This window comes from Panthera pardus, unplaced genomic scaffold (assembly GCF_024362965.1).
Source record: "Panthera pardus isolate Hobbes unplaced genomic scaffold, ASM2436296v1 HiC_scaffold_4, whole genome shotgun sequence".
NCBI lineage: Eukaryota > Metazoa > Chordata > Mammalia > Carnivora > Felidae > Panthera > Panthera pardus.
The window spans coordinates 570806-594515 of NW_026526969.1; the positions used below are offsets into that span (position 1 = coordinate 570806).

At 37.7% G+C, this 23710-nt stretch overlaps 1 protein-coding gene across 5 annotated transcripts in view; it reads left to right on the top strand.

Annotated features, from left to right (window-relative positions):
- Window positions 1-23710, top strand: part of CRCP (CGRP receptor component) — a 46711-nt gene that overhangs the window by 3119 nt on the left and 19882 nt on the right. Inside the window, exons 2-5 of one of the 5 annotated variants that reach the window (XM_053893848.1) lie at window positions 9701-9799; window positions 13140-13192; window positions 14877-14971; window positions 20901-20997. In XM_053893848.1, the coding sequence (XP_053749823.1) occupies window positions 20918-20997 (80 nt within the window). In that variant the 5' untranslated portion in view covers window positions 9701-9799; window positions 13140-13192; window positions 14877-14971; window positions 20901-20917. Of the gene's footprint in view, window positions 1-5284; window positions 5322-9700; window positions 9800-13139; window positions 13193-14876; window positions 14972-20900; window positions 20998-23710 lie in introns of all 5 variants that reach the window. The other 4 variants (XM_019421748.2, XM_019421746.2, XM_053893849.1 and 1 more) reach the window with 4 other exon arrangements.

Sequence of the window (23710 nt, forward strand, 5' to 3'; positions counted from 1 at the left end):
TCCAGAGAGTGGAAGGACCCCTGAAATGTAAAGGTCTGGAGGCCTAACTTTAGTTCCTGCCTGGCCGCCAATATGAGGTATGATCTCTGGCAGGTGTGGTCCTTAGCATCTTTAGCAGAAGCCTGAGTCTCTACGAGAACAAACATTGTACCTCTTTCCGGCATTCCTAGGACCTGGAGGGAGGAGGCATGAAAGGAAAACTTCTCTGAGTTTTTACTACTTTTTTCCCATCAGTTGCTGAGTAAATACTTACTGAGTGAATAATACATGTAGACATACACTATAAGTTTTTTTTTTTAAGGTGATGAATATTTATGCTTTATTTGATTGAGTGCTAGAATTTAAAAAATAAAAACTTGTTCACCCTCATTTGGATACATTTTCCTCGGGTAAAAGGTTACAAAATATTCATAGGAAAATTGACTATTGGTATATATAAGGTATTTGCTATTTGGGTAACTTTGTCTAATGCCTTGGGATTGTTTATATACCTGGAAAGCTTTGTGTTCACTCTTTTATTCTTGAATTTAATATACATAGGGAAAATGGACCATCTTCTCTATAATCCTTTTGAGATCATGTCAGAATTCCTTCATTTTACAGCTGGAAATACTGAGATTTAGAGAGGTTGGCCGAACAGGTCCTGTAACAGGACTGGAAAGAGGATATTTTTTTGCTAGCTCCCGAGAGAATGCAACAGATTAAACAGTTCATTGACTTTGAAGGCTGCCCAGTTCTCTTGTACTTTAGTTTTTCAGAACATGACTTGAATCAAAGGTTGAACATAGGAGAATTTGAGCAGTTCTGTTCATCATCGCATGCGTAAATTAACTGTGTGGCAGTTAAAAGGTGCTGTTTGCATGTGTATGTGTGTTTCTAAAGAAAGGTCTGCCAATAGATCATTTTGTTCTGTTTATTCAGAATTCGATTTTCCAAAGTAGTTGTTTGCATCCCTTAAATGACTCAGCAAGTTAAGCAAAATTACACATTACATTTCAAATAGCAAGTCAACTTCAGTCAACTAATTCATTACTTAAGGAGATTAAGTAACTCCTACATGTAAATATAGATTCAAACAATCTTTAAAATTCACTTGGAATATTTGCTTTAAACATCTGTAAATAAAATCAGTACTAGTTTAAGTCCTTTAGGAGAATATGAAGTTTTGTGTAGGTGGGGAGTTTCTAGAAGTCTGAATGCTTGTGAATGTATTACATAATACTGAAGTGTAAGTTATATAGAGAGCAGACAATTCCTGCTCAGTAGAAACAATGGCTTATAAACATATAATTGACAGATTATAGTCACCCTAAAAAACATTGGAGGAAAATGCATTTTATGTCCTTAATTATAAGTTATACTACTGTCTTTTTTTAACATTATAGAATTCTTTAGTTTTACATTTCCATTTTTCTCAACTTTTTAGTTTGAAAAATTCCAAACCCATAGAACAGTTGCAAAAAGAACACCATAAATACCTTTATACCCTCTATCTAGAGTCACCGTTTGTTAACATTTTGATATATTTGCCTAATCTCTCTCTCTCTCTCTCTCTCCACACACACACACACACACACACACACACACACACACACACACACACACTACTGAATCATTTCAAAGTTGGAGATATCGTGTCATTTTATCCAGTCATAAAAATGTATTCTATTTAACTGCAATACCATTGTCACACCCAGGGAATTTAGCACTGATGTACCAGTATCATTAAACTACAGCCTATATTAAAATTTCTCCAGTTGTCCCAACAATGTCATTTTAGCTGGATTTTTTTTAACCACCGATTCAAGATCCTTTCAAGAATCATACATTTTTAATTGTCATACAACTTGTAGTTGTCATAGTTCTTTAATCTCCTTTAAGAACAGTTTCCTAACTTGTTTTTGTGACATTGACATTGTTACAAATGACATTGATATTTGAAGAGTCTAAACCATTTGTTTTAAAGTATGTTCCTTAACTTGGATTTGTCTGGTTATATCCTCATGACTGGATTCAAATTAAAAATTCTTTGACAGGGTTGCTGTAAGGGATGTGTCTTTCTCAGTGCATCGCATCATCATTGGTGCTATTAAATTAGATCATTTGATTTAGTTGATGTCTGTCCAGTCTTGCCATACCCTGGTCCCAGCAACCTGCCACTTAGTGGTGGTTATAGTAGGATAAAAGCTGTTTGTTTGTTTTTTTTTAATTTTTTTTTTAACGTTTATTTATTTTTGAGACAGAGACAAAGCATGAACGGGGGAGGGGCAGAGAGAGGGAGACACAGAATCGGAAACAGGCTCCAGGCTCTGAGCCATCAGCCCACAGCCTGAAAAGCTGTTTTTAAAAAATTTATCAATATATACATTTCATTCAGGAATTGAAATGAACATAGTCCGTTTTATAAAAGGTAGATATTATTATGCCCATTGACATTTTAATTGAATAAAGGAAAGCCCAGCACATATTGGCATTTACTCTATTAGTATTTACTGGGTAAAAAAATTATTTATCTTCCTAATATAAGAATAAATTAATAAGTCAGCTTCTGCCAACCAGAATCTCTAAGATGTGGTACTTGTTTAGACATCCATTGTTCTCCTGGCCCCCAAACACAGGTTCATTAAAACACATGTACAAGAGAGTGTCTCTCCTTTGTATATTGGTTTTAGTAAAGACAAATGATGTTCTTTGGCTTCTTGCATTAACAATATCAGCTCAGGCAGTGGGGCAATAACTTGAAATAGCCAAGGACAAATTTCCCAAGGCATGGGATATTCTCCTCCATGACAGAGGAGAGGCCATGATTTGGAAGTGAAGTTGTAACAGTGACATCTGACCCCTTAGCCTTGAGGAAAAATAACATTTGTGTTATTTTCCAGTCTGTTCCAGCAAGGGATCTCTTAGTTACAGTGTATTTTAGGACAAACAGGGAGTTTTAACTCAATTTCAAGCAAAGATAGGAAAAAGCCTAGTGGGCTGACTTCTTGATTGAGTAGGCAAAGATGACATGTGGTTTCACTTGTCATTTTCAGTTTTTTTTTTTTTTTTTAACATTTATTTATTTTTGAGACAGACAGAGAGCATGAACAGGGGAGGGTCAGAGAGAGGGAGACACAGAATCTGAAACAGGCTCCAGGCTCTGAGCTGTCAGCACAGAGCCCGACGCAGGGCTCAAACTCACGGACCGCGAGATCATGACCCAAGCCGAAGGCGGCCGCTTAACCGACTGAGCCACCCAGGTGCCCCTGTCATTTTCAGTTTTAAGTGAAGCATATCATATACACTGATTCTGCATATCCTTCCTATGTTAGATTACTTTTCAGTATGATATTCTTTGTGACCTGAGTGCAATTGTGGTTATTTGGGCAAAGCAACACTTTTGTGAAATTTCAGCTATTTGTTGAATGACCAGCAGCATTTGGTAAGGTTCACATGTTGACTTGATTAGAGCCGACGTCACTGTGCTGCTGACCAAAGTCCCAGGTTGGACCCTTATGGTAGCCACCTGCTCATTTTGCGTTATTGATTGACTAGGGAAATCACCCACCTCTTTGGCCCATGTTTTTGAAATTTTATGTGAGCATTTTCATTACACAGCTCTGCTCCTGGTTTAGTAACAAACTGTAGTCTTTATTATACATTATGTCAAGTCCAGACGTCCTCCTGAATTTTTAGAATTCTGCATTACCGATTTCTATTTGTCCAGTCTCATTTTTCTTTTTCTTTTTAATTTTTTTTTAATGTTTTTTTATTTTTGAGACAGAGAGAGACAGAGCATGAACGGGGGAGGGTCAGAGAGAGGGAGACACAGAATCTGAAACAGGCTCCAGGCTCCGAGCTGTCAGCACAGAGCCCGACGCAGGGCTTGAACTCACAGACCGCGAGATCATGACCTGAGCCGAAGTCAGCCGCTTAACCGACTGAGCCACCCAGGAGCCCCTCAATTTCATCATTTATAAAGAAGGAATCCTAATAATTCCTACATCACAGGGTTTTTAATGAGAATTCAGTGAAGTAGTATCTTTAAAAACTAATAACCTTCCACTAAGGAGGATCTTAATACCAGGAATGAGGCTACACTTTAAAAATTTGTTGTCTCATTTCATCCTCCTAATAGCTCTGTGAGGTAGGACGAAGTTATGGTTGTAACACAGGTAGTGGTAATAGATGGCATTTTGAGTACTTACTGTGTTCTAGTACTTTACATCTTTCAGTTTAATCCTGTAAATAATCTTATGTGGTTAGTACTATAATTGTCATTTTATGGGTGAGGAAATTTAAGCACAAAGAGGTTAAGTAACTTGCCTAAATTCACAGAGCTCTAATGTTCGGTGGAGCTGGGTTTAGAATCCAGGCTGTACTTCTAGGTACTAGTTTAGCCCCATTTTTTATTTTAAATGGGGAAGCTTAGGAGAGTTAATAAACTCCCTAAAACTCCCATACCTTATAAGTGTCAAAGCTAGAATGTGAACCCAGATTTTTCAGGTTTCATAACTGTGTTCTTAATTATCACACTATACTGCCTCTGGACTGTTAAAAACAGTAAATACTTCTGATGTGGTATTGTAGAATGGCTTGATTTTAATTGAACACAAGTCACATTGCTGTGCTCACTCATACATGAAAGATGACATTTGCCTTGATCACAGGGGTACCACGCTTTTGACCACTACTTGACACATGAACTCTACTTGTTGAATTGATACAGAAGATGAACGCCTTTGTGGATATCTAGCAGGATTCCTGACGTTGCTGGGATTCCCAGCAGCGATGTTAGTGTTAATGATTCCATTTCTGGGGATTCAGCAGGAGGACTTGCCTGCCCAAGATGTTGATAACTGGTGGGAGTTAGATGGTACTGGGGAAAGGACGTGGCTGTGGGATGAGACAGCACTGTTTCTCCAGTTAATTCTAGCACCCTCACTGTTTATTGACACCCCTTTCCAACCCTCTGGTTTTGCCCCATGTTCTTCCCGCAATTAACTTCTCTCCCAGATGACTGACTTAACTTCTGCCTACGTAGACTAAGGGTAAGCATTCTGTTTTGGTCACCTACTTAGTAATGGATATGTGGTATACTGTGGCTGTAAAGAGGGAAGTTTGCTCTGAAATGGTTCATTGCCAGCTAAACCAGTAGGACTTAGGACATTCTCAATTTTAGGTTTATAGTCCCTAAATTCCTGAAGTGGACTACTGAATCTTGACACAGGTATTTTACAGATATTTAATTTCCACAAAGGAATGTGTGCCCAGACTGACAACAATTTACTTTATTTTCCAGGAAGGATGCCAATTCTGCTCTGCTCAGTAATTATGAGGTAAATAGCTTTGAAATAAACTATTACAGTTTCCTCTTTGGTAGTTTGTCCTCTGCTTCTGAAGATTATTGAATTAGTTTTAATTAAAAATGACTGAATTCATTTGGATTTTCCACTTTAAAATAGGACAGATGGCACCATCTGGTGGACCTTGGAATTATTATAAGCTTGGTAAATTATACATGGTAATTCAGGGAAGCTGGGAAGACTTTATAGTAGGCAACCTTCCCCAAATCCCAAAGATTTTAGATTTTCATTTTATATGCCTTTATGGGATGGAAGCATCTATTCGGAACTGTTTTCTGTCTGTGAAAGTTTTCCATTGAAATACTTAATGCCTTTTCCTAATTACCACTTTTTGCCTATAAAATGCTTTTATGTTATTATTTTGATCCCCATAATAGTCTCATAAGTATTAACACCATACTGAAGATGAGTGCTTAGTTGATGCACCATTATGAATAATTTAGTAGGAACTAAAAGATTTGAAATCTGGGGACTTGAGGGTTGGGTTGCTGAAGAAAGGGAGAAAAAAAGGAAAAAAGTTGGTGAGAGGGAGGATAATAACATTATTTATTTTTGCCTACCTTCTATTTTGCCTGTGTCTTGTTTGGTACATCTGATAGGTTAACTCTGGGTGTAGAAAGAACGATTCATACATTCACGGTCAATTTTTCATTTTCTAGAATATCAATTCATGAAAACTCTAGAAGATTGGAGTTTCCGTTGTGTGATATAGAAGATAGTGGAATTAACACAGTTGGCCATACTCTTTCCTTAAGTTGTTGCTGCTAATAATAGGAAGGAGATGGTTGTGAGTCAAGCCATCGGCTTTTAGGAACTTCCTTGTCCAGTTTGGATTCTGCTGGGTATTTGGGTGTTTTATCCATTGGGGAAACATTGCATTAATTGGAGCTCATGACACTATTGCTGAAAAAGTAATGACAGGTTGCATTGTATGTAGTATGCTCTATGAGCCTATACTTCCCTCAGTTCTCTGGCATAATCTCTAAAACAGGAAAGCTATATCTGCCCCCCCCCCCCCCCCCCCCCCCCCGCCCATGCTCCTCAGCGCTAACACACGTTTTTCCCTTGTTGGGAGAGTTTACTTCCAACGTTCTATAGCATTATTATTTTTATTTTTATTTTTATTTTTTGGTAAAATTTGTATTTAACTCTTGCCTCATAATTTTTATTTTTCAGATATAAATTTAGTAGATTTTCATTTCATTGAAGCAGAATCCTGTTTTTTTAAAAAACTTAGTGCAAAAAAATTTTTTTTAGGTTTATTTATTTATTTTGAGAAAGAGGGGGAAGGGGAAGGGCAGAAGGAGAAAGAGAGAATCCCAAGCAGTCTCTGCACTGTTAGCATGGAGTCTGTTGCGGGGCTCAGTTTCACAAACCAAGATCATGACCTGAGCCGGTATCAAGGTTGGATGCTCAACCAACTGAGCCACCCAGGCGCCCCTATTTGAGGAACTTTTTGAGGAACCTCCGTACTGTTTTCTATAGTGACTGAACGAAATTACATTCCTACCAACAGTGCACACAGGTTTCCTTTTCTTCACGTTCTTGCCAACACTTACTCTTTCTTGTCTCTTTGGTATTAGCCATTTTAACAGGTGTTAAGTGATAGCTCATTTGATTTTTTTGATTTGCATTTCCCTGATGACTAGTGATTTTGTATCTTTTTTATGTGCCTGTTGGCCATCCATATATCTTCTTTTGAAAATTGTCTATTCTGGTCCCCTGCCCATTTTTTAATCAGATTGGTTTTTGGGTATAAGTTCTTTATATATTTTGGATATTAACTTTTTATCAGATAAGTGATTTGCAGATATTTTCTCATCTAGTAAGTTGTCTGTTCGTTTTGCTGATGGTTTCCTTTGCTGTGTCTTTTAGTTTGATATAGTCCTACTTTTTTATTTTTGCTTTTGTTGCCTTTGCTTTTGGTGTTAAAAAAAAAAAAAATCATCACCAAGACTGATAGCAAGGAGCTTACCTCCTTTGTTTTTTGTAGGAGCTTTATGGCTTCAGGTCTTACATTCAATTCTTCAATCCATTTTGAGTTAATTTTTCTGTGTGGTTATGTGGTAGTGGTCCACTTTCATTCTCTTCCTTTTGACCAGTTTTTCCAGTACCTTTTTTTTTTATTTTTTAAATATGAATGGATACCATTTAATCCTTAAGGCAATATCTTTTTTTTTTTTAAGTTTATTTTTATTTATTTTGAGAGATAGAGAACAAGTGGGAGAGGGGCAGAGAGAGAGGGAGACAGAATCCCAAGCAGACTCCATGATGTCAGCGCAGAGCCCAATGTGGGGCTCGAACTCCAAGAGTCTGACTCTTAACCCACTGAACCACCCAGGCTCCCCATCCCAGCACCATTTATTGAAGAGACTGTCTTTTCCCCATTGTATATTCTTGGCTTCTTTGTCAAAAATTAACCACAGGGATGCCTGGGTGGCTCAGTCAGTTGAGTGTCTTGCTCTTGTTTTCAGCTCAGGTCATGGTCTCGTGATTGGTGAGTTCAAGCCCCTTGTCAGGCTCTGAGCTGACAATGCAGAGCCTGCTTGGAATTCTCCCTCTCTCCCTCTCTCTCTGCTTCTCCCTTTTGCGTGCGCTCTCTCTCTCTTTCTCTCTCTCTCTGAAAATAAATAAACTTAAAAAAAATTAAGTAACCACATATGTGTGAGTTTACTTCTGGACACACTGTTCTATTCCATTGATTTATATGTCTGTTTTTATGCCAGTAACAATACTGTTTTGATTTCCGTGGCTTTGTAATATAATTTGAAATCAGGAAGCATGATGCCTCCAGCTTAGCTCTTCTTTCTCAAGATTGCTTTGACTATTCAGGGTCTTCTGTGGTTCCATGAAAGTTTAGGATTGTTCTATTTCTGTGAAAAATGCCATTGGAATTTTGATAGAGATTGCACTGAATCTGTAGATTGCTACAGATTGCTTCTTTCTGGTAGTTCATTATTATCATGTATACATGCAATAGATTTCTGTATATTGATTTTGTATGCTATAACTTTACTGAATTTATTTTTAGTTCAGTTTTTTGGTAGTCTTTAGGGTTTTCTATATATAGTATCCTGTCATCTGCAAATAGTGACAGTTTTACCACTTTCTTTCCAATTTGGCTGCCTTTTATTTATTTTCTTGCCTAATTGCTCTAGCAAGGACTTCCAATACTGTGTTGAATAAAAGGAGCAAGAGTGGGGCACCTGGGTGGCTCAGTCAGTTGAGCATCCGACTTTGGTTCAGGTCATGATCTTGCAGTTTGTGAGTTCAAGCCCCACATCAGGCTCTATGCTGGCAGTTTGGAGCCTAGAGCCTGCTTTGGCTTCTGTGTCTCCCTCTCCCTGCCCCTCACCCTCTTATGATCTGTCTGTCTCTCTCTCTCAAAAATAACATTTAAAAAAATAAAAGGGGCAAGAGTGGCATCTTTGACTTCTTCCTGATCTTATAGGAAAAGCTTTCAGCTTTTCACTGTTCAGTATGATGTTAACTTAGGGCTTGTCACATATGGCCTTTACACATTGGGTATGTTCCCTCTCTACCCACTTTTTTGAGAGTTTTTATCATAAATGGATGTTAAAATAATTTTTTTTAATGTTTCATTTTTATTTTTGAGAGTGTGAGTGGGGGAGAGGCAGAGTGAGAGGGGAATAGAGGATCCACAGTGGGCTCTGTGCTAATAGCGGTGGGCCCAATGTGGGGCCTGAACTCAAAAACCAAAGATCATGACATGAGTTGAAGTCAGATGCTCAACCAACTGAGCAACCCAGGTGCCCTGGATGTTGAATTTTAGAAAATTCGTTGTCTACATCTATTGAGATATCATATTTTAAGAAAGTTTACTTTCAAATATTAATATATTTTTGAGATCAGAGGAAATTAGTGATATGGTGTATATTAATAAGGAAACATTTGAAATATTTCAGTAAACTAATGAATTTGGATTACTTGACTTAGATAAAAGCATTTTTAAAATGTCAGATGCTTCTCAGACTCATATTTGCTCTAATGAAGAGTTAAGGGGAGGGTTTGAAAGAAAAGACGTACTATTCTGTTTATCCTTCAGAATCATTGACCTTGAGGGGTGCCTGGATGGCTCGGTCCGTTAAGCTTCCGACTCTTGTTGGTTTTGGCTTGGATTGTGATCTCATGTTTCGTGAGTTTGAGCCCTGAATTGGGCTCTGCTCTGACAGTGTGGAGCCTTCTTGGGATCCTCTGTATGCCCCTCCCCTGCTTGCTTGCTCCCTCTCTCTCAAAATAAATAACTAAATAAAATAAACTTAAAAAATCATTGCTCATGAAATAGATACATTTCTCACATTTACTCATAAAAATCTTTTATCACTTCCCAGGTGTTCCAGTTACTGACTGATCTGAAAGAGCAACGGAAAGAAAGTGGAAAGAACAAACACAATTCTGGGCAACAGAACTTGAATACTATCACCTATGAAGTAAGCCTAGGCTTGTCGAGGGGCTACCGAAACTAGCATTGAGGGGTTGGTTTATTCCAGGGATGACTGGCCACCAAATCATGACTGACTCTTACTGATTTGAGTAGTTTTACTCTAACCCAGTTTTTATTCTGTTCATGCAAGTGGAGGAAATTTGGCCAATGGTGAGGTTAGCCAATGACAGAGTTAGAGGGAATAGTGAAAAGAAAAAGACTGTCCTCAATTCTAACACCATTTGCGAGTCAGGGATCCCTAAGACCACCACCCTTGGGTTCAGTAATTTACTGGAAGTACTCAGAACTCACTGAAAGCTATTACATTCACAGTTATGGTTCATTACATGGAAAGGATACAGATTAAAATTGACCAAAGGAAGAAGCATATGAGGCAGATTCTAGGAGAAATGCCAACACAGAGCTTCTATCCTCCTCTTATGTGGGTGGAGTCAGAAAATGTTTGTCCTCTAATGTGGGTGGAGTCAGAAAATGTTTCTCTTGAAATCAGTGTGTGATAATACATACAAAATATTGTCAACCAGGGAAGCTCAGCTAAACTTCAGCTTCCCAAATTTTTATTTGAGTTCTCTTATATAGGCATGATTGAATGATTGGTTGCCCGTTGTAGTTCATCTCAGCCTCCAGGTGCACTGATTCTGCATGACCCAAAGCCTCCACCCTAAGTCACATTAAGACTATTCATTATGACATAAGACCTCCAGAGAAAGATACTCCTATTAAGTATAACATTGCCTCTCAGAAGCTGAAGGCAAAGGCCAGAACGTCTCTTTGGGCAAAGCTCAATTCTCTCTCTTTCTTTCTTCCTTCTTTCTTTCTTTCTTCCTTCCTTCCTTCCTTCCTTCCTTCCTTCCTTCCTTCCTTTCAACGTTTATTAATGAGAGAGAGAGAGAGAGAGCATGAGCAGGGGAGGGGCAGAGAGAGGAGGAGACACAGAATCCGAAGCAGGCTCCAGGCTCCGAGTGTTAGCCCAGAGCCCGACGTGGGGCTCGAACCCACAGACTGTGAGATCATGACCTGAGCTGAAGTCAGATGCTCAACCAACTGAGCCACCCAGGTGCCCCAAAGCTCAATTCTTTATTGCACAAAAAGTGATGTTTTTTATTGTAAAAAACTTAGGAAGTACCAAAAAGGATAAAGAAGAAAGCTAAAGTAATTTATAATCTAACATCTAGTTGACATTTTGCTATGTTTTCTTCCAACCTTATGCTTTATCCTTAAAAAAGAAAGTTTAAGCTATTATATTTGTTATATATGATGTTTGATTTTTTAAATAATTTTTTAAAAAGTTTACTTTTATTTATTTTGAGAGAGAGCAGGTTGGGGAGGGTCAGAGAGAGAGGGAGACAGAATCCCAAGCAGGCTCTGCCTGATAGGGGTCTCGAACTCATGAACAGTGAGATCATGACCTGAGCCAAAATCAAGAGTCAACGCTTAACCGGCCGAGCCACCCAGGTGCCCCTGTGATGTTTGATTTTTATATCTGTCATTTTAATTTATGTTTTGGCTATTTCCTTTCAAATCTGATTTTGTCTTTATAAAGGGTTTAGTTTTTATTTTTTTTAACTTTTATTTTTTTGACATTTTATTATTCTTTTTAAAGTTTATTTATTTATTTTGAGAGAGAGAGCAGGGGAGGGGGCAGAGAGAGAATTCCTAGCAGGCTCCACACTATCAGCACGGAGCCTGATATGGGACTTGAACTCATGAACCGTGAGATCATGACCTGAGCTGAAATTGAGAGTTAAGGATGCTTAACCACTCACGCCAGTCAGAGTGGCCAAAATGAACAAATCAGGAGACTATAGATGCTGGAGAGGATGTGGAGATACGGGAACCCTCTTGCACTGTTGGTGGGAATGCAAATTGGTGCAGCCACTCTGGAAAACAGTGTGGAGGTTCCTCAAAAAATTAAAAATAGACCTACCCTATGACCCAGCAATAGCACTGCTAGGAATTTACCCAAGGGATACAGGAATACTGATGCATAGGGGCACTTGTACCCCAATGTTTATAGTAGCACTCTCAACAATAACCAAATTATGGAAAGAGCCTAAATGTCCATCAACTGATGAATGGATAAAGAAATTGTGGTTTATATACACAATGGAGTACTACGTGGCAATGAGAAAGAATGAAATACGGCCCTTTGTAGCAACATGGATGGAACTGGAGAGTGTTATGCTAAGTGAAATAAGCCATACAGAGAAAGACAGATACCATATGGTTTCACTCTTATGTGGATCCTGAGAAACTTAACAGAAACCCATGGGGGAGGGGAAGGGAAAAAAAAAAAAAAAAAAAAAGAGGTTAGAGTGGGAGAGAGCCAAAGCATAAGAGACTGTTAAAAACTGAGAACAAACTGAGGGTTGATGGGGGGTGGGAGGGAGGGGAGGGTGGGTGATGGGTATTGAGGAGGGCACCTTTTGGGATGAGCACTGGGTGTTGTATGGAAACCAATTTGACAGTAAACTTCATATATTGAAAAAAAATAGGATGCTTAACCAAGTGAGCTGCCTAAGCACCTCTAGTTTTTATTTTTATTTACTTTGTTATTTTAGGGGGAGAGGGGCAGAGAGAGAGAGAGAGAGAGAGAGAGAGAGAGAAAGAGAAAGAGAATCCCAAGCAGGCTCCATGCTCAGGGGCGTGATCTCATGATCCTGGGATCATGACCTGAGCTAAGATCGAGTCGGACGCTTAACCAACTGAGCCAACCAGGCACCCCAGGATTTAGTTTTAATTATCTTTATCTTTTCAAAGACAAAATTAAACCTGGGTTAAGTTACCATAATCCCTTTTAAGGAATTTAAGGGGGGGTTTAGTACGTTTGTCCCCATTCCTCCCTGTCTGGTTTTGTTCATCTAATCATGTGTTTGAAATCCCATCATTCATTTATTCACTCATGTTCTTTTACATTGTATCGTTCATCCATCTCTAAAAAAAAAAAATGAAATGTTTGTAATTAGTTTTACAGCCAAATTTCAAGCTGTCAGGTGCTTTTCTGCGTGCTTAAATTAGTCTAAGCTCACTGCCACTCTATTACATACTCATTAAGCTCTTGCTTTTAATATGTGGTACCTTAAGGAAAGTTGTTGTGGTGTTAAGTGTTTTGAGACTGTTTATACTTGAGAATGTATTTCTCGTGTTTTTAATGTGAATGACCCCTCATCTGACTATGGAGTTATTGGGCTCAGCCTTCAGTCGTCAAGGCTCTGTAGGTATTACTTGGTCTCTTATTGTTTGTCATTGTGGAGGAGTCTGAGACCAACCAGATTTTTGAACTTGAGAGAAACTATTAACTTATGAGGTTACTGTTTACTTTTCAGGCTTGAAATTCCTTTCAAGTTATGTCTAGGTGGGATTCTCTCTTTTAAAAAAAGTAAGAGCCTTTTATTTTGAGATAATTTTACAGAAAAGTTATAAAGATGGTGCTGAGAGTTCCCATATGTCCTTCCCCCAGGTTTCCTTGATGTTAACATTTTATTTAACCATGGTACAATGATCAAAACTAAGAAAATTACACAAACATTTTATTCAGATTTTCTCAGTTTTTCCATTAATGCCCTTTTTCTGTTCAAGGATCTGATTCAGGATGCCATTTTGTGTTTAACAGGTTAAATGTTAGCATGTCTCCTTATATCCTCCCGTCTGTAACGGGTCCTTAGTCTTTCCTCAGCCTTTCCTCATCTTCCATGCATGACCTTGACACTTTGAAGAGTACCAATGCAAGTCTTTTATAGAATGTCCTTCAGCTTTGGTTTGTTTGATGTTTTCTCATGATCAAACTGAAGTTACAGCTTTTGGGGAAGAATGCCACAGAAGCTATGTGCCCTGCTCAGTGTGTGATACAGGGTACATGATATCAGTGTCTTGTCACTGGTACTGTTAACTGAGATCACGTGATTACAGTGGTATCTGCCTGGTTTCCCCACTGTAAAGTTACTGTTTTTCTGTTTACACTTCGTATTCATTAGAAAGGAGTCACCAAGTCCAGTCCATTGAAAGGCACCTCTTGAAGGGAAGGGTATCAAAGAGTTTGAGGACATATGTATTAAAACTATCACAGTATTAATAAATATTTGGGGAAGATGCTGTGAGGCTATGCAAATATCATATTTCTCCTTAAGCTTTTGCCCATTGATTTTAGTATTCATTGGTAGGTCTTTCCTGCAGTAATTATTACTGTGGTTCAATTGCCTAATGGTGATTATTTCCCTCATTCCTTCCATATTTAACACATAGAAATCTTCTGTAACAAACAATTGTTCCTTCTCATCCATTTATTTATTATATCCGTATGGATTTGTCACTATTTTATTCTTTGGGTTTCATGTCTTTAAAAAAATTGTCTGAAGGGGCTCCTAGGTGGCTCAGTCGGTTGAGTGGCAGCTTCTGCTCAGGTCATGATCTCACGTTTCATGAGTTCGAGCCCCACATTGGGCTTGCTGCTTTCAGTGTGAAGCCTGCTTTGGACCCTCTGTCCTCCTGTCTCTCTCTGCTCCTCTCCCACTTGCACTCTCCCTTAAAAATAAACATTAAAAAGAAAAAAGAAAAAAATTGAAATATAACACAATTGTCAGATTGAGGTTTTTCTTCTTCTTTTTTTAAAATCAGGAAAGCTTTCTTCCTGAATGTCATTCATTATTCCTGTTCTAGTTACTGATTTTCTTTTTGAGGAATTCCCATTATATGAAGATTAACTCTCCTGAAGGCATTTTTTTATAGAAGATTGTCTTTTATTTTTATTTAATATTTTTTTATTTTTGAGAGAGAGAGACAGAGTGAGCAGGGGAGGGACAGAGAGAGAGGGTGACACAGAACCTGAAGCAGGCTCCAGACTTTGAGTTGTCAACACAGAGACTGATGTGGGGCTTGAACTCACAAACCATGAGATCGTGACCTGAGCTGAAGTTGGACACTTAACCGACTGAGCCACCCAAGGCACCCCTGTAGAAGATTTTTTAAACAAAATTTTACAATACTAAATTATAACCATTGTCTTCCCTTTTTCTCATTCAGATTTTTTTGTCTTATGCATTTTCTTTTTAAAATTTTTTTCGTAGACATTAAAATATATATCAAAAACACCATGCAGGCACCAGAGTCCTGAGATTGTCAGAGAGTTTCTCACAGCAATGAAAAGCCACAAGTTGACCAAGTAAGTAAAAATTCTTTTAACTAGGAAAAGTGTGACACATAATGAAAATGATAGCTTACAAAAACCATCCTGAGCATTGGTGTATTTCTATTTAGTTGGGTTTTGAATCATAATTAACACACAGTGCTCCTTTACAGTAGGATCATGGTATCATAGACCAGACAGCTAAGACTTAGACACAAGTGTCTTTCTAGAGCCAGAAACAGAATGTAATGTAAAAAATCTTTCTTTGTTTTTTGTTGTTTTTTTTGAATCCCAGTTCTATGAGCTGCCCCATAACCCCTTTCTAGCACTCAGGCCAAATTGGTTAGAAATGAAGTTCACAAATTACAGTGCTCTTTATAAAGTTGATCAGTTAAGTCATTTGGCATTTGTGTTTACTTGGGGCAAAAATGGGTTGATAATGTTGTCTTCCAGGGGCTTGATTACTTTTCCTGGTTATTTTCTTTCTTTCTTTTTTTAAATAGGAAGTATAAACATCATTAAAAATTGGATTAAGATTAGTTTATATGAGAAGAATACTAGCCCTAGTCTTTTAGAATTAATACCAGAGCTGATAAATCCCAAAAGCCGTTGTCATTCATTCAGGATAATTAATAATTTTCTTTTGAGGGAAACATTGGTGTTATTTCAGACACACGGGGGCTACACTGTCAATAAACTAAGTGACTTCTCTTGCCTCTCCAGGTGAACTCTGAAGGCAGTCCTCTTTCAAATGTGTGTTTGTGTGTATATACTTTGTTTTTTCACTTGTGGTAAAATTTATCATCTTAACCACTTTTAAGTGTGTAGTTCATTAGTGTTAAATATATTCACATGTTGTGCAACCAGTATCCAGGAGTTTTTAATCTTACAAAACTGGAACTCTGTACCAATTAAATAACTCCCATTTCTTCCTCACCCCAGCCCCTGACAATCACTGTTCCATTTTCTGTTTGTATTCTTTTTCAAGATGATTTGGATTGTTTAGGGTCCCTTGGGATTTCCATATGGCTTTTTCTATTTCTGCAAAAAAATGTTATTGGGATTTTGATAGGGATTATGTTGAATCTGTAGGTTGTTTTTGGATAGTATTGACATCTTAACAGTGTAAAGTTTTGCAGTCCACAAACATGGGATTTCTTTCTATTTTTGTCTTCTTTAAATCTTTCAGCAATATTTTATAGTCTTCAGTATACAAATCTTTTACCTCCTTGGTTAAGTTTATCCCTAATTATTTAATTTTTTTCAGTGCTGTTGTAAATGGAATTGTTTTCTTAATTTCTTTTTCAGATTGTTCATTATCAGTGTATAGAAACACAACTGGTTTTCATGTGTTAGTTTTTGTATCCTGTAACTTTGCTGAAATTGTTTATCGGTTCTAACAGTTTTTTGTTGCATCTTTAGGCTTTTCCACCTATATCATAGTGTTGTCTGTGAACAGAGATAATTTTACTTCTTTTTCAGTTTGCATGCTTTTGTGTCTTTTTCTTGTTTAATTCCTCTGGCTAGGACTTCCAGTACTATGTTGAATAGAAGTGGTGAAATCAGGGACGCCTGGGTGGCTCATTTGGTTAAGCGTCTGACTCTCTTTCGGTTCAAGTCATGATCTCATGGTTCGTGAGATTAAGCCCTATGTCAGGCTCTGCACTGATTGCCTGAAGCTTGCTTGGGATATTCTCCCTCTCCCTCTCCCTCTCCCTCTCCCTCCCTCCCTCCCACCCTCTGTCTTTCTTTCTCTCTCTCTTTCAAAATAAATAAACTTAAAAAAAAAAAAAGTGTGAAAGCAGTCATCCTTGTCATCTTCCTAATCTTAAGAGGAAAAGCTTTCAAACCCTTGCACCATTGAATAGATGTTACCTGTGGGTTTTTTGTATGTGGTCTTTGTTATGTTGACGTAGTTTCCTTCTATTCCAAGTTTGCTGAATATTTTTATCATGCAAGGGTATTGAATTGTGCCACATGCTTTTTCTGCAACAATTCAGCTGATTAGGTGGGTTTTTTTTCCTTCAGTTTTTAGTGTGATACATTACACTGATGGATTTTCACGTGTTGAGCAGTTCTTGCATTCCATGAATTAATCCCACTTGGTCATTGTGTGTAATTCCTTAATATGCTGGTTGGGTTAATATACTGTTGAGGATTTTGCACTAACTTAAGAGATACTGGTCTATAGTTTTCTTGTGGTGTCTTTATCTGGCTTTAGTATCAGGGCAGTCTTGGCCTTATAAAATAGAAAGTGTTCCGTCTGCTTTAATATTTTAGAGAAGTTAGAAGATTCAGTGGGTTTTTTTTTGTTGTTGTTTATTTTTTTAATATTTGACACACTGTATTCTTTATTTATTTTAAGTAGGTTCCACGCCCAATGAGGGGCTTGCACTCACGACCCTGAGATCAAGGGTTGCATGCTGTACCAACTGAGCCAGCCAGGTGCCCCTGAGAAGATTTGGTGGTAATTCTTGGTTAAATGTTTGCTAGAATTCACCTGTGAAACCATCTTGTTCTGGACCTTTCTTTATTTGAGGTTTTAGATTATTCATTAAATCTCCCTACTACTTATAGTTCTGTTCAGATTTTTTATTTCTTCATCGAGTCTTGGTAAGTTGTGTCTAGGATCATATGTATGTATTTTTGAGGGAAGATTATTTACTTGTTACCCAAAGTCATTCTTGTTCTTTGATGTATTATAAGCTTTAAGCTTAGAAGCTTGTAATGTTTGGGGGGGGGGGGGCGGTGGGGATCAGAGAAGATCTTCCTTATTAAAAGCCAGTATGAATTATATCGGATGAACCAGGGAAGTTTCACGTCTCTACCTTACATTCCATTTACACATTCCATTTATTGAGTCCATTTAATGTTCGTGCATTTAACACTCTCATTTAATTGTAATTTTCATAGCAGCCCAATGGACTGCTGTTACTGTATAGACTCTACTGCAGATGGGGATATTTGAGTTCGTTATTTCAGCTTTCTAGTTTAACTTTGTCCTTTTTGGCTGTCTTTGCTTTTGGTTCCTGAATGATAAAGTGCTGTTGTTATTCTACCTGTTACGATGAAATCACTTCATTCCAACTGATCTAAGTAAATCAGTCTGTCACCTCTTTGAGTTCTCATTTTTTTCTCCAAACTCTTTTAGTGGGGAGGCCAAAATGCAAGAAAGTAGACTTTGTGAGAGCACCTAACGATGTAGTCAGTTGAAATTATTCCTTTAGTCTAAATGCTTTTTGGCCATTACAACCTTTAATATTGATAAAACAGATTTGAAGCAGGTTGTGTTTACAATGAAAAGAGCAGAAGCTGAATCCTCACTGGTGTTGTGGCTTTATTGCCTGCCATTGGTACACAAATATTATGGTTAATATTTGTGGTGTTTGAAGTAGTCCGGGGTGCCTGGCCTTTTTTGGTAGCTGAAAATTATTTTAAGAAATACACAAAATCAGGGGGCCTGGGTAGCTCAGTCAGTTGAGCGGGCCAACTCTTGGTTTCGGCTTGGGTCATGATCTCATGGTTTGTGAGTTCAAGCCCCACCTTGGGCTTTGTGCTGATAGTGCGGAGCCTGCTTGGGATTCTCTCCCCTTCTCTCTGCCCCTTCCCTGCTCCTCATGCTCTCTCTGTGTCTCTCTCAAAATTAAAAAAAAAAAAAAAAAGAAGTATTCATAACCAGATGGTTCAGAAATTGGAGTTTAGCTCTGAGAATAGACTAACTTCCAATGGAAATGTTTCTATAGAATATGAGGGAAAGGGAAGGTGAGAAGACAAAGTCTAAGTGTAGGAAAAGTAAGGCTTTGGCTATTTTATATAAACTGCCTCACTTAATCCTGACAGCCAACTCAGTGTTTTACTGATTACTCAGTAAATCTGAGTGTTTACTCAGATTAGTGGGCTGAGGTTGAGATAAGTTACATATGTGCCCCAGATCAGTCACAGAGTGAGTGGTACAGCTTACCCAAAGTTTCATGTTGTTTTTCTGAGAAAGCTAGTTAAGTGTGTGTATAAAGATAGTAGACCCAGTGAGCCCTGTGGTTGTCCTTGTTTGGGTGTTGAGAAGGAACTTTTTCTTCTGGGGAAAAATAACATAGCTACTCTTCCAACAGCCTGTCAAGAAAATTTTTCACTCCCAGAAATTTTAGAGTAACACTGGATTCCTATAAATATTTCTTTTCAAATGATTTATCTTGTCATTAATATATAAGCAATTCATGTGTATGGCAGATCAGTTTCATCACCCCCAGAAATTATCTCCTTATGTCTTTTGTAATTAATGCCTTTCCCTGTGCTCAGTGCTTGGCAGCTGATCTGTTTTTTTTTCCTATGAGTTTGCCCTTTCCAGAAATCATGTAAATGAAATAATATAGTATATAGCATTTTGAGTGTGTCTTCCTACATTTGCATACTGCATTTGTGCTTTATCCACATTGTTGTACATTTATTCCGTTTTATTGCTAAGTAGTATTCCAGTGTATGGCTATACTGCAGTTTGTTTATTCACTCATCAATTGAAAGACATTTGAGATGTTTCCAGTTTTTGGCAATTATGCAGCTACTGTAAACACACCATCTGTGTTTTTGTGTGAGAATAAGTTTTAACTCTAAGAAACTGCCAAACTCTTTTCTAAAGTGACTGCACTATTCTGCATGCTCTCTAGCCAATGTAAGAGAGTTCCACGAGTACTTCGTATTTTTAGTAATTTTTATTTTAGCTGTTTATATTGGTTTGAAGGGGTATCTCATTGTGGTTTTAATTACATTTTCTTGGTAATGAATGAGTGTTTTATTTTACATATCTTGGATGAAATGTCTATTTAAATATTTTGCCCATTATTTTGTTTTTATTACATAATTTTGACAGTTCTTTGTATATTCTGGATATAAGTCTTTTGTTCAGTATGTAATTTGCAGATATTCTGTCCAATTTGTGGTTTGTCTTTTCATTCTCTTAACACTATCTCAGAACACAAGGTTTTGATGGAGTCAAATTTATCTATTCTTTCTTCTCTTATGCATCCTGCCTTTAATATTTTGTGTAAAAGCTGCCATATCCAGGGTTACAAAGATTTTTCTCTTGTGTTTTCTTCTAGAAATGATCCATTTGAGTTGATTTTGAGGGTATGTTGTGAGATAAGGGTTGAGATTCAGTGTGTGTGTGTGTGTGTGTGTGTGTGTGTGTGTGTGCGTGCGCGTGCGCCTGCAAATTTCAGTGTTTCAATAACATTTGTTGAAAAGACCACCCTTTCTTTGTTGAATTGCCTTTGCAGTTTTGCAAGTCATCTGTTGATACTGTCACTTCATTCTGTAATCTGTTCCATTGATCTATGTGTCTCTTCTTTTGCCAGTGTCACACTGTCTTAATCACTGAAGCTTTGTAGTAAGTGTTGAAATCAAATAGTATAAGTTCTTCAACTTCGTTCTTTTCAAAATTGTTTTGGCTTTTCTGGTTCCTTTGCCTTTTTATATAAATTTTCAAATCATCTTATTGATATCTAGAACAGATTCTGCTGAGATTCTGATTGGGATTGTATTACATGTATATATCAGTTTTGAGGGAGAATTGATATGAATATTGAGTCTTCCAATCCATGAAAACAGTGTATCTCTCCATTTATTTAGGAGTTTAATTTCTTTCATCACTGTTTTTGTGGTTCAGCATACAGGTTCTGCACAATTTATTAGATTATACCTATGTATTTAATAATTTTTGGTGCTATTTTAAATAACACTGATTTCTAGATGTTCATTGCTAATGTAGAGAAATACACCTGATTTGTCTGTATTGATCTTATGCTGTACAACCTTGCTAAATCCATTTACTAATACCAGGGGCTTTTTTATTTTTTAGCACGTTCCTTGTGATTGTTCTGTGTAGACAATCATGATATTTGTGGATACAGACTTTTATTTTTTTCAAATCATTTTGCCTTTATTTCTTTTTCCTGTCTCATGCTCTGGCTAGGACCATGATGTTGATGTATGATGTTGGACAGGAGTGATAAGAGCAGACATCCCTACCTTGTTCCTGATGTTATGGGAAGGCTTTCAGTTATTTACCAGTAAGTACGTTAGCTTAAGTTTTTCATGGATGCTCTTTACCAGGTGTAGGAAGTTCAGTTTGGTGAGATTTTTTATCATGACTGGATATTGAATTTTGTCAGTTGCTTTTTCTGTGTCTGTTGAGGTGTTCATATGGTTCTTGTTCCTTAGTCTTTAAAAATGTGTCTTTTTGCTTTTTGGCTATATCTTTTCATATATTTTGCTGTAGGGATAGCAATCTATATACCTATTCGTTTACAGTCAGGATAAAGTTAGTATTTTATCACTGTCAGTAAACGATATGTAAGACTCTTAACTTCTCCCTTTTATGTTGTATTTATTATATCTACATCATTGAAATTAGTATTTAGCTGTGTTTCAACATTTACTTTATATACTTTTACATATTTTAAAGAATTTAGGAGGATAAAATAGTCTTTTATGTTTACCCAGAATTTTACCATTTATTTTGCTCTTTATTCATTTCTTCTTCTTCTTCTTTTTTTTTTTAATGTCTGTTTTTGAGAGAGAGAGCACATGACAGGGGAGGAGCAGAGAGAGAAGGGGACAGAGAATCTGCAAGCGGGCTGTGTGCTGAGCTGTCAACACAGAGCCTGACACAGGCTCAAACTCACAAACCGTGAGATCATGACCTGAGCCCAAGTCGGACACCTAACCTACTGAGCCACCCAGGCACCCCATTCTTCATTCATTTCTGAAGTCCCATGTTTATTTCTCATCATTTACTTCAGCCTGAAGAACTTCCATTAACATTTCTTTTAGAACAAATCTGCTGCTACGAATTTTCTTAGTTTTCTTTCAATTGAGAATGTTATTTTCTTTCATTCCTGAAGGATAGTGTCATAGGTTAATTGGTCTTTTAGCACTTTAAAGATGTTATTTCAGTCTAACTATCACGATTTCTGATGAGTAATCTGTGGTCACGCAATGTGTAACGTGTTACTTTCCTCTAGCTGCTTTTAGTATTTTTTCTTTTCTCTGGTCTTCAAAAATCTGATTTTGATTTTTTTTTAAGTTTATCTTTGCTGAGCTTCTTGATTACATAAATTTTTGTTTCTTACCAAATTTGTAAGGCTTTGAACCATTATTTTGAAATATTTTTTTCTACCCCATTCTCTTTCTCTTTTCTTTCTGGAACTCCAAAGACAACTGTTAGAACTTTAATAATGGTTCTATAGGTTCCCAAGGCTCTGTTCTTTTTTTTTTTTTATGTTTATTTATTTTTGAGAGAGAGACAGAGTGTGAGTGGGGGAGGAGCAGAGAGAAAGGGAGACGCAGAATCCGAAGCAGGCTCCAGGCTCTCCACTGTCAGCACAGAGCCCAGCGCAGGGCTTGAACTCACGAATGGTGAGATCATGACCTGAGCTGAATTTGGATGTTCAATCGACTGAGCCACCCAGGTGCCCCACAAACTTTTTATTATTTCCCAAATAATCTATATGCTTGTCACTCTTAGCTCCTTAAGTGGAGTATGTCCAACCCTGTTGACACAAAAAGCTCTGGACAACAAAATACAAATAGGGGATCAGGACTGGGGAGAAAGAAAATGATGTATTGCTTTTCCTCTAGATCTACTTTGATTGTCACAGTTTCAGCTCCACTGCGCCTTGTCACATGACTGTATTTTCTTCTGACATGACTGTTGATCAGTAAAGACCACAGAGCAGTCCCATTCAGGGGAACCTTCTGCAGTGATAGAAATATACCTCTGGTCTGTCCTATACAGTAGCTTTTAGCCACTTGTAGCTGTTGCTCACTGGAAATGTGGCTTGTGCAAAGGAGGAACTGCATTTGTAGAGTCATTTAATTTTAATTAAATGTAGGTAGGAGTAGCCGTGTGTAGGCGGTGGCTGGCATTATAGCAGGATTCTCTCACAGAGAGTCATGACACTGAGGCTTTTCTTTCCAGGAAGCAACTTTATTCCTGCCAGCACTGCTCAGTTGGGTTCGTACCCGAAGAACTGAGCCCCACGTGGCGTAGTTTTTTTTATATATTTTTTACTTCTTTGTCTCCCATATATGGTAACACACAAACTTGCAGTCTGATTAAGTGGTCTGATGTTACAAGGTCGTGGGGGATGGTGTCACGTACGCATATAGCCAGGTTGCCTTGAGGTTTTTTTCCTTAGGGAGGGACCCTACCACATTCCCCCTTTTGATGCTGTTTTGGGTCAAAGAGCATCATCTTGGTTTAGAGGTTTATATTTTTATAACATCATTACATGAGTGGCTATCTTTTTTTTTTTTTTTTTTTTTTTTTTTTTAATTTTTTTAAAATTTTTTTTAACGTTTATTTATTTTTGAGACAGAGAGAGACAGAGCACGAACGGGGGAGGGTCAGAGAGAGAGGGAGACACAGAATCTGAAACAGGCTCCAGGCTCTGAGCAGTCAGCACAGAGCCCGACGCGGGGCTTGAACTCACATACCGCGAGATCATGACCTGAGCCGAAGTCGGACGCTTAACCGACTGAGCCACCCAGGCGCCCCTATCTTTTTTTTTTTTAATCATGGCCTTAGTGAGGCTGGAGAAAGAACGTACTACCAGGGGAGCTAATAAGCAAGGTAGGATTAAGCAACCTCCCAGAATTAGGATAATTTTTATGAGAGTTTTGAATCCCCCAAAAGTTGAAAACCATTTTCCAAATAACTCCCTGGGGTTTTAACCGTTTCAGGTCTGGATGGGGACATGAACAATTCTTTTTATTTGATTT